Raw genomic sequence first — 12,085 nt, 5'->3', positions numbered from 1 at the left:
ACTGCTACCAGGAGATATTTCAGAGTGTTGGTACATAGGGGGTGGGGCATTACAAGGAGAATTAAATCAAGCTTCCATGCAAGCCTGGATTTTCACATGCAAAACAAGGCAAGCATGAATGAGCACTGCATGGTTTTGAATAACATGAACTTCAAGTCTCTGTGCATACAGACCATGAAAAACAGGTTCCCTGAAAGTGGAATTATCAAGTCTGGTTTCCTCCTTGCTTTTGTCTTTAGTCTCCTAAGCTCCCTCAGCTCAGATAACCACGGATCTCCACTGACATACCATGTGTGATACTCCCAACAGGCAAGAGAAAACATGTACAGTGTTAATCTGGAGTTACGTATGTGCTTCTTGGCCAGGTAGTACATCCCTGGCTGCTGCCCGCTGTGCAGGGATTAGTCAGGGTGAGTTTCCTCTCTCTCTGCACCAGCTGGGAGCACATTTGGAGAGCAACGTGGCTGGGAGCAGCCAGTGTGGATTGACCAAGGGCCAAACATGCCAGGCCAACCCAGTTGCCTTCAGCGATAAACTGGCTCTGTGGATGAGGGGGGAGCAGGAAATGTCATTTACCTTGAATCTGGCAAAGACGACACTCTCTGCCACAACAGTCTGGATGGGGAACAACCAGATGGGTAAAAAAACCATCAGAATGGTTGGCTGGGCTTAGAGGGGGCTGGTTAATGGGCCATCTCTGCCTGGTGGCTGGTAACAAAGGGAGCACTGCAGGGACCTGGCCTGGGATGAGGCAATGCAGAGCTCCATCATTGGGCTTGCAGATGACGCCAAACAGAGGAACTAGTTGGAGTGCTTGAGGGCAGGGCTGCTACCCTGAGGGACCTGGACAGGGTGGAGGAATTGGCCATGAAATTCAACAAAAAGTCCTGAACTTGGATGCCAGGGAGCAGCGAGGGCAGGCTGCTCCCTGGGGAATGGGGCTGAGGAGCACAGCACCATGGCTGGCAGCAGGGCCTCTCCAGGGCAAACAGCACCTGGGGCAGCCGAGAGCCCACAGCAGCTTCTGGGGCCGGGCAGGGCTGAGGGCAGGCAGGGACGTCAATCTGCAGATCAGGATCAGGCCCTGTGAGGAGAACCAGGGTCAGACACAGGTCTGGGATGGCTGCGGGGCCCTGGGGAGGTCAGCCTGCAGGTGGGGCCAGGCTTGGTGGGACCTGTGGCTGGCCAGGCAGGGCTGTGGGGAGATGGAGACCAACGTCCTGCAGCATCGCTGGGGCAGGGACTGGTTGTTCCAGGCTGGGCTGAAATGGAGTTCTGGGCCATGGGCAGGGTGGCGGGGGAGCCCTGGAGGTGAGGGTCAGGGCCTACTGGTGTTTTTGGGGCCCTGTCCCTGGGAAGGAGCCGTCCCTGCGCTGGGACTGGTTACCCAGAGCAGCTCTGAGAGAACGTCTCTGGGGTCCTGGTGGGCAGTGAGGGGGACACCGGCCACCAGCAAGTCCTGACAGCAATGATGGCCAATGGCAGCCTGGGCTGTACGAGCGGGGCCAGAGCCAGAGGTCGAAGGGAGTAGTTACTCCCCTCCACTCAGTACTTGTTGGACCACATCTAGATGCTGCATCCAGTTTTGGGCTCCCCAGTAGAAGATATCAACAAACTGGATCAAATTCAGGGCAGGCCACTGACATGATGGGGCTGAGAACTGGCCCTGTGTGGCAAGGCTGGGAGAGCTGGGCTTGTTCAGCCTGGAGCAGAGATGCCTTCAGGGAGGGGATGGACCTTACAGAAGCCCCCAGTGCCCTTGGGGAGATAGGCGGAAGGATGAGAAACATCTGGCATAAGTTGAAAGAAGAAAGGCTCAGCCTGTAACATGTTACACCTGGACGCCTCCTGTGTAACCTCATCTGGGTGTTCCTGCTCTGGCAGGGGGATTGGACTAGATGATCTTTTGAGGTCCCTTCCAACCCGTGACATTCTGTGATTCTGTGATGTTTCTCCCATGAGCACAGTCAGGCAGAGGCACAAGTTGACAGTCAGGCTGAGGACAGTCTCTGTCTGTCCTCAGACATTTTCAAGCCCCAACTGGATGAAGCCTTGAGCAGCCTGCCTGACCTCAGAGCCAACCTGCTGAGAGCAGGAGGTTAGAGCAGAGACCTCCTGAGGTCTTTTCCAGCCTGAGCTACGCCGTGATGAAACCACGAGACTTCTGTCCCTTCTTTCAAATGTCATTGAGATGTTAGAAAGGTCAAATGTCATCTGGGGACACAAACGACCTAAAAGGTGGACAGAGATCTAGCCAGAAGCACCACCTTAGCTCATAAACAATGTTTCCTTCTGAAACCAGGCTGAGGGACTGCGTCACCCAACCCCTGGTACCTGGCTGTAGTAATTAAGGTTGAGAGGTACTGGTGAGTCTCACACCCCAACACCCTGCACATGGCCGTCAGGCTCCGCTCAGGCAATTCCAGCTGAAGTGATTCTCACGTGGAGCTCATCACCTTGTAAAACTACTCATCAAACACCACCCTTGGCCCCTACATGGAGTATCGGCTCCTCAAGGCAAGTTGTAGGCACAAGGCTCTCTAAGAGTTTAACCTGTCTACTGTAAAGATACTACTGATGGAAGACTCTGTGTACAATAGACTCATCGGCTGGTGGGGAAGGAGAGGGCAGCACTATGCACACGGCACCAGGAGCCAGGAGCTGGTGTGACCGTCACCGCTGCCCACAGCTGCGCGATGGAGCCAGGCCGGGCACCCTGTTTTAAATCTGTGGCATCGTTTGCCATCAGCACCTTGGCAACAATACTTATGATGCTGGATTTTATGAGATTTTTTTTTAAAAATAAACTGTCTATGGCATTCATAGTAAGTGAAAAACAAACAAAGTACCAACACATCTTTTTCATTTCAATGCAGAATTTATTCCTAACAAATAATTTTAAATACGAAAATTCTATAAATTATGAACATTTATAGAATACACTTTTGCCAAAGAAAAAGCTTGGAAGAGCAGAGGTGTCAAAATCTGGCTCTGATAAACTCAAGAGTTGATCGCTACTCATTGGGTATTTCTCTCTCTCTTTTCACCCAATTGACTGTTTTACAGAATACCGCTATTCAGTGTAAATATTAGTTTACAGATCCTCAGTAGGCTGCAGTCTTCCACAACTGATTTATGACCAAAAAGTTTTTACTTGCTTATATTAAATCAAGCCACCTGGTTTCCTGTACATACATAGCACAGCAAATGAAAAAAAATTATGCCAACAAGCTGAGAACTTAATCCAACTTCTGTTGAACAGGTAGAAAATATCTATAAATAAAAATGTTCTAAACCATCCACTTCTAGTCAAGAAAAAACTGTATGACCATTTACTTCCCTTGTAAACGTTGATTTTATTATTCTTTACCTTATGTAGGCTGGTATACCCCATTGTTTATTAACATATTTTGCAGAAATGTACAGCAGCAGCAATTCCTGATGATACTCAGCTGGTTTTATTGTCTTACTCTACAGAATCCTGTAGGTATAGAATAGAGCCATTTACAGAAAAAACATTATTTCTCCTTAGAACACCACATTTCACAAGATTGCAATTATACAGTAGTCATTTCCTTCCAGCATTGCCTATGTCAGCCTATGCTAGATCCTTCCAAAACAGGCATGTTCTAGAGATCAATTCTGGCTATAAATACATAGTTTATATTAGTCCTTCTATGTACAACAAAAGACAAGTTACCCCAGTATAAAGCAATAATACTTATATATCGGTACAGATTTGAACTACAGACCCACTTCTTTAACGAAGTTTACGGTATAAAAAAATAAGGATACCAGTTACCTACTACAATATTTTCATTTTTTAGCTTCTTGAGGAGTGATAACAAGTCGGTGATACAAGCATTGCTTGTTTTGTGTAAAATATATTATTTTAAAATACCAGTATACTGTCCTTCCAGTTACAAAAATACACTTACACCCTACAGAAATTTTATTGAATTAAAAAAGGTATCAAAAATAGGGATCATCATTTTAGACCATATGTGAAATTAGAAATAAAGCAGATGTGTAATTATTTAAAAATACTATCTTCTGGTTCAGTGAGCCACTTTTGATTTTGCATAAAAAGAGGTCAAATCTTAGTTAGAAATTTAATAGCCAGGGACAAGTTTTGGCTACTGAGTAATAACACTACATTATTAGCGTGGCCAAAGAAGAGCCCCTGAAAAATGTTTATAGCTGTTCAGTTTGAAGGATAAAAAGTACAGTGGTGACAGCAGGAACGGTTGAAAAAACAGCAAAAAGGGACAGTAATTTAGGAAAAGGCAAAGAGCATTTCTTACTGGTTTTATTTCCTTTGTATGTAAAAGCTGCCAGTCTGCAGGGCGCAGTTGCGATGCAGCTGAGCGGCCTCTCGGGCGCTGTGGGTGCTGCTCCCCGAAAGAACCTGCAGTGGCAGCAGGTGCCTCCCCCGGGGACCAGCCCGGCAGAACGGGGGGGATGTAACAACTTGTGTTGGTTACAGTTAGGACAACTTAGGATTCAACCTATGAGGTTTATATAGGAAATAAACAGGGTAAACCTTTTAACATTTTTGCATGGTTTGAAATGTTGAATTACTAATGCAAATTAACCTGTTCCTAAATCGAAGGCAGAAATCTGGCCATTCATCTCGACTGTAACCGAAGCTGTGCTGCTTATCAATCTCCCATGTCTGAAAAGCAGATTTCTGTGCTCAGCTGTGTTTCTTAAGATCCTCACGAATTTGGGGAGTTTTCCAGTGCTGTGCCCTTTGTTGAGCTGTTGCCCATGCACCAGCAACACGTCTGTAATTCACACTGCTCACGGATCTTGCAGTACTGAGGTGAAAACTCCTGGTGTGGAATCCGCGTCAACTGCACGGCAGAACAAATGCCACTGGGGACGTTGCTGCTCCACTTCCCAGGAACGCAGAAAAAAAACATTCATAACAGAATATGCTGTAAAAAATGAACAGCTTTCATTTTGTGGGGATGTTTGCTGGGTGGGATGGATTGGCATATCACTCTTGATCTGGTAAACAAGGAAAACTGGAGAAACGGCAATTTATCAGCAAAGTAACCTCTTGTTTTTCTGTTAAATGTTTTAAGAAAATGTAGCTTAAGCTAGAATTAATCCATTCCAGCACTGTGTAGCTGGCAGGAGCCTAAGCCACTGCCTGCTGACTCAGAGGAAAGCCATCTCTGGAGCTACACTGCCCAAAGCTCTACAGCTGTTTACCTTCTATTATTTTGGGAAGGGATTTTTTAACATTCTTTTTCCCTGCTGGGAGAAACAACAATGATGAAGCCACATATTTAATATAAAAGTCAAATGCTCAGCTAACATGGCATACTAACTTCTTTAAAACTAATGAAGTTGTACCAGTTTATAGCAGCACATGAACTGGCTCAAAGTATTTTACATGGTTTTGCCTGCCCAAAAACTACCGAGCTATCATGCCATCTTAGTACCACTGGCCCTTCATAGCTCTGATTCTTTATCTACCTCATCTAGGTAGTACTCGTCATCGGTGGTGGTATCACTGTCAGAGTCCGAATAAGCTGCTGGGTCTTCCCCATAGATATCAGTCAGCTCTCGGGGCGATGAAGCAGCCGATGACATTTTGCTCCCAGCAGAACTTGAGCTCAAAAGCTCAGCCCTGTTTATAGAAGGGCTCTCTCCATCTCTGAGAGCACCAGGGTTATTAAGAAGACAAGGTCTCCATAACCGCCCTTCTGTGAGTGACCTCTTGATATTTTCCAGGAAAGCCAGCTGTTGCTCTTTGCCAAATATACCAAATTCAACTGAAGGATACATAAAATTTCTAGTGTTGTAACACTTTTCATCGTCCGATGCCCAGTTTTCATTTTCATCACAAGACAACAGCTCTGAGTAAGATTTAAACCTCTTCCCGTGTATTCCATCTTTTGGTAGAATATTGCTCCCCAAGGCAAAGGTCTCATGGAAATCTTGAGCACAAATACTCTCAGAAAGGCGACGCTCACGCTGACTTCTGGCATGACTCTTGCGCACCTCATAGCTACGCAAGTTGGCATTTTTTGGGCCAGGAGCCTGAGAGGTATTTTGACACAGACCAAGCACTCTCTGGGAAGTCAAGTTTTGCTCTGGACATAAGTCTGCCTGCAAGCAGCTATTTACATACCTGTTCGAGTTTTTGTCTGTTAAAAGTGGCAAGGGAGCACTGCTGGGACAACTGCTAGCTTTGTTTTTCTCATCATCCAATGGGTCTGACGCAGTAGCACTAGGAGAGATGGGCTGGCTTTTGCTTTCTAACCTGAGATCAAGTGTTTGGGAATTCTTATTTCTTGTGGTTATTGCTTTATCTGGAAAAAGGGTTGTAAGACTTGGCCTATTTTCCACTTCCCCTGTAGTTTTTTTGGAACTGATGGCTTCCTTCTGGGTGTATGAGCTTGTAAAAGAGCTCCAGCTGGTGTTATTAACAAGCAAAGAAGGATCATTCTGATTTTCAGTCTTCTTATTCTCAGCTGGTCTTGGTCTTGGTGTATTCTTATCAGCGTTCAGACTGTGATTCTGATTTTCATTGTCCAACTGCAGGAATGGCTGATGGGAATCCATTGAAATCAATGAGTCGAGGGACATGTCGACCTCTAAAGAAGTGGCACTTCTATTGTTCTGTGAAAAAATGTTACTTATGTGTGGTTTGGGGGGTAAATTTTTACTTGAAAATTTTCGACTTGTTTTGTAAACAGCTGCCAGTTTATTTTTAATTGAAGGTCTGTTTTTCCTTTTTTCCATATCTTTGACTTTGTCTTTTGTGCAGTCAGAGAGAAGCTTGTTCTCGTCTTCCACACTCTGTGGTATCTTCTGATCTTGTGTAACCCTGAGGACTTTATCTTTGCAGTTAATGTTCAGGCTGCCTTTGCTGTGCTCCTGTGATTCCTGCAAACCACTATAATCTTTACCTATCTGAGTACTCTGCGAGTTTTGCTCTTCTTTAATTTTTGAATTCTTTAATTCATCTGTAGCTGTGCCAACCACTTCGTCTAGCTGAAGTAATGGATCAGCACTTGAAGCTGTGCTTACCTCAGATGCTTTGTTCTGAGACTCTGAAAGCACTTTTCTACAATCATTTGCATTCTTTCTAGAACTGTCAGCCCTTAATTGCAGTTCACTACACTTACTATACACAGGGGTGGTCTGGTGCAGGAAATTTACTCCTGGTTTGACTTCTGTACTATCCCTGTACGTGTCTTCCGCAGGAGGAAGTGGCACGTCAGCAGGTGCTGTGTTACGGTTCCTTCCAAGGGAACTCCTCTCTCTCTGGTAGAGGAGGAAACTATTCAGATTTTTATTGGTGTTCACTTTAGGGGGCTGACAGCAGTTTTCAGAATTTCCCTTCTGCATAATATTTGTATTTGTTGAAGTAGAATATAAAGGATTCCCTAAACATCTGCCTGGCTTGGGAGGGGTTGATAAAGTGGACATGAGTGGTGTGGCTGTTTGTAAAATTTCCTTCTTTTCTTTTAGACACTTTTCTGTATTTTGGTTGCTTGAAGCACGAGAAATGGCCTTGCCTGACTTAGCCACTATTGCAGCGGATTGTAGACCATCAAATGAAGTTTCTTTTGTCATCACATCAGAAAGCACATTTTCTGCTAATGAAAGATCTGCTGAACTATCTATCCTGTTACGTACCACATTCATTGACTTTGAAAAACTTATATTTTCAGAACTAGGAGGTAAGTGTGAATTCTCTTCCTCACTATCAACAGCAGTTCCTAAGTTCTGAGGTGTGACTGGAGCTGAAGATACTTGGTCAGAAGAATACAAAGGCACCTCTTTTTCCAGAGTACTGGGGAAGAAAACATTCGCTAAACTCACATGACCTTCGATTTTCTTGTTTTGTGTTCTTGGTGACTGAGCATTTTCTTTGGGACAAGGTGAATCTGCATCCTCTGGATTATCTCTAAAGAGGTTACAAAATGTTCTTGAATGCCTCCGTGGTAATGTGTAATAAACTGAAACTAGTTCATGATACTTGACATGATCTTCATCAACACAAACTGTAAATGTGCTTGTAGTTTTTAATTTCTGCAAAAAATTTACCCTTTCCTTACAATCTGAAAACACAGAGGATTCTCTTCTGCCTAGATGTTTACATTTGTCTGTCAGTTCAACTGATGTACTACTACTTACTGAATCATTAGGACTTTTGGTTAAAGGGCTGGGGTAATCTTTTTCTTTGTTACTTTTAGCAGCATTTACTGATGCTGATGTTAAAAAGGAATGTTCTGAGTCTAAACAAGACACATCTCTTTGATTAGAACAAAAGGCATCAGCTCTACAATCATATCTTGTTCTACTTTCTCTAGGTAAAGAGATGGGCATGTCTGACATAATACTGCCAGCAATGCTAGCTGATTTTCTAGGCAAAGTGTAATAAATAACAAGTGGGTCAGGAGATTTGAGGCTGTTTCTGCTCGGGGAGCCAGTAATGCTGTAGCTACTGCTGTGTCTCAGCAAGCTGTCTTGCTTGTGAAGCCTTTCAATACAAGGTGAATTACTCCTTATTTTTCCACTTTCTTTTTCAAGACACAAATAACTTAAACTTCGTTCAGAGGTTTTGGGGTCTCCATCAAAGCAATGCATATAAATATTTCCAGAATTTTCATTTTGTGGAGAACGAGTAGTGAATTGTCTATTACAGTCCTTAGTAACTAAAGTGCTTGTATTTTGCAGTGTTTTGTGTGAAATTGTTTTGGTAACACCTGTTCTGCTCACTTGAGCTGTTTTTCCATCTTCTTCTTGAGATTCAGTAACTCTGCAATGTGCTGAAGAGCGAGTTAGTGTTCCTAAACATTTAGAATTGTCTTTATGAGAAAGTGCTTGTGGAGAGCTTTGTGAGGAGCTGGATGAATGTCCAGGAGGACAGGACAACATGCCTTGACAGTTTGCTAGTTTTTCAGTGGATGGAGCAGAAGGAACATTCAGCAGTGACGACCGTCTCTTCAGAGTAGCTTGATTAATGGCTTGCGCACTCCGATTATCCTGTTTGATGCTCTCTCTTTTTGTTGCATAATGTAGATTATGTTCCAACTCTTTCTGATTTGGAAGGAAAGGTTCCTTCCTGCTCTCATCAGCCAGCAAAATACAGGGAGGCAGACTGAACACACTGTTGGGTGGGCAATCGTTTTCCTTCATGTGTACATTTCTTTTATCACCGTTTGATATATATATTTTTGCAGTATCTCCTCTGGCAGTGGCTTGGGTTTGTCTCTTTGACCTCATTGTGTTAAAGAGAGACGCATCTCTTTGCAGCATGGCAGAAGCAAGGCTGTTAGAGGGAAGACTCTGGCTGTTGATGTTGTTTGTATCTGTTTGTTGAGAAACTGACTGTAATGGCATGTCTTTATCTGGCAGCTTCATACCTTCAGCCTTTTCTAGCTGTGTACAGTCTGTCTCACTACTTCTTTGGATAACGACTGAATTCCTGTTCAGTCCTATATGTTTTGTTTGGTTCTTCAAATTAGGAAAGACTGACTCATCATTTCTGAGAGTAGATGGCGAAACTGAAGAAGAGGAGTTACAACTTAGCCAAGGTTGACAGTGCTCAGTGAATTCTGAAAAATTTCTATTTGCACTTCTTGTTATTCTTTTGGTATTCGTATTTTCTGGAGAATACATGTGAAAATCGTTCTGCAGGCACTGTGAACCAAACTTGGCATTCTTTCTATGTGCCCACTGCTGGTCATTTAAATTAGCCGTAATCACTTCAAAGCTGCCATCAGGGGAAATAAACGCTTTATCACTGTAGTACTGAGGAATATCAGCCCAGGAACAATAGCTGTCTTTTTTTCCATAAAGGGAATTTTTTTGGTTTGCATACAACTTGCCATGAGAAGAAGTATCTCTATAGTAGGCTCTAGAGAGATTATTTTCCGATTTGTATAATGGATAATTTTCCCAGTTATCAAAGGACAAAGGAGAAGTAGCTGTGTCAGGGCAACTAACTCTACTAAAGCAACTACTGCTTGAAATAGATCTTCTGTAGTGATGTTTTGAGTGGCAACATGCGTATTTCTTGGTTTCTTGCAAAGAGCTAGCACATCTACCATGGTCTGCAGCATGAAACTCCATCAGTGATTGGGTTCTAAATATTGTTTCTTGAGTTGATGTTTGTCCAGGAGAGTCTGGTGTGTTGTTCCATACAATAGAAGAAAGAGGAATTCTCTTTGGGTTTTGTCGACCAAACCTTGGTACAAAACCATTGCTGCTCTCCCTTGAAAATGGATCTTGTAAACTAGATGCTGATAGCTGGTCAGAAGATACTGATGAGGGACATCTCCGAAGGGAAGACACAGAGTAACTTCTGCCAGCTCTATCCCTGTTCATACAACCCTTGTGCCTAAATCCACTGTTCTGTGTTATGGAAGGAGGATATAAGCTACCCTCTGATGACCGTCCGAAAGAAACAGAAGACAGCCTGCTGCTTAGCAGATGAGGATTTCCATCGACTGGATCACCGTACTTGTAATCTTCTGGAAAAGCTGTCTGGTGCCAGTTTATAAATGCATTTTGTAACTTCCTCGGTCTGATGAAAATCTTGTGTTCATCTTTGGCTCTTATTGTTCTCAGTCCATCTGGGAAAAACGTGCTAGGCATGTCGCTCCAGTCATGTCTGTGTTGCCCTCTACTAGCAGTCTGCCTCTTTGAAGTAGGGAATGCACTACTGTATTGCACATTTGATGCACTGCCAGAAGAAACTGTCCTTTCCAATGGGTCTTGGGCTTGTTCCTGGGCAAGCTGGTCATCCAGATCATTTAGAACTGCACAGGAAAAAAACAGATACTTGGTTTTGTTTTCTTTAACAATCATCTGACTATTTATTTTAAAGTTTCATGTACTACATTAATAATTAGAACTGGTTTTGAAAGGTGTCAGCTTCTCAGCATTCAAAACCCTTCCCAAACCACACATTCTTCCTCCACAGCTCCTTTCAGTGGTCACCCATTATGACTACAAGGAAAGAAATGCGCTGCTCCATGACCGATCTCAAAACTGCTCTGTATGTAAATGTTAGTCTTTATGCTACTTAAAAGAAAAACAAAACAATCTGAAGTCTGAATTCTTACTCATGAGCTATATATGTGTGTGTGTGCAAATTTTCCAAATCTAGTTTGCAAGCAAAAAATCCCTGAGAAAAAATCACTAGGCTGATAAGCAAACATGGACCTTTCTGCCTGTTCACAAAGCACAGTTATGATGTAACTAAGAAAATACAGAATCCTGCGAACCATCGAACAAGCATATTTAGTAGTCTGGTATGTCCACTCTTTCTTTCATCCAGAAAAGAACTACTAAGAACTACTAAATTGTAGCTTATTATTTTAAAATGAGCACTTTCTGAAAATGGCTTTTTCTGGGTAAGAAAGGGTAACAAAATCATTAGGAACCTGTGATTCATTCTAGCAACAATGCTGTATTTATATATGTAGACACTTTCATGAACTGGAACTAAACACTAGACAGCTCAGTTAGCCAAGATACTCAGTCATAAGACTAAGTGACAGCAATGTGTTAAAAGTATTTTTATTGGCAAAAATAATTATGCCTTTGCTAATAGTATTTTTTTGTTTTGAAAATAGTACATGTAAGATATAACCACAAATGGATAGGGCTGGTTTGTGATAGCATTTCCTAATCCATTTAAAGGAAATGGACTAACTGATCAGTCATTACGGATCTGTGCTAATAGTTCAGAATCATTAAGAAAGCATTGCTAGGTATGTATAGTTGGAATTAAAAGTGATACAAAGGTACTAAAATTTTCCATTTTTCTAAGTTTCCCTTCAGCACAGAAGAGAGAAGATACCTGAGAGAGTTTAGTACAAGAAAAAAGACAAGTTGTTTCTGAGTCTTTCATCTGGAGGACATCAACCAAGCTACACACGGTTTTTCTCTGTCAGCGGGCAAGTGTGCACAGTTGTGACTGACACCCAAAAGCCATGACAGGCCTGCGGGTTTTGGGAGAACAACTGTCCACTGTGCAGCGTGCTCCTCTTCCAGCGCTACCGACTCACCCACTGCTTGCCGATCGTGCTTTCTGTCTGTGATCTCTTGT

General features: G+C 43.1%; 1 protein-coding gene across 1 annotated transcript in view; it reads right to left on the bottom strand.

Annotated features, from left to right (window-relative positions):
• Positions 1-2,923: 2,923 nt before the first annotated feature.
• Positions 2,924-12,085, bottom strand: part of EXPH5 (exophilin 5) — a 35,652-nt gene continuing 26,490 nt past the window's right edge. The window contains exon 6 of the mRNA XM_065658425.1: positions 2,924-10,790. Within this exon, the coding sequence (XP_065514497.1) occupies positions 5,464-10,790 (5,327 nt within the window). The 3' untranslated portion in view covers positions 2,924-5,463. The remainder of the gene's footprint in view (positions 10,791-12,085) is intronic.

This window comes from Caloenas nicobarica, chromosome 1, assembly GCF_036013445.1.
Source record: "Caloenas nicobarica isolate bCalNic1 chromosome 1, bCalNic1.hap1, whole genome shotgun sequence".
NCBI classification, from domain to species: Eukaryota; Metazoa; Chordata; class Aves; order Columbiformes; family Columbidae; genus Caloenas; species Caloenas nicobarica.
Note: the sequence above shows the minus strand (reverse complement) of the source record. Positions and strands in the feature narration are given on the sequence as shown.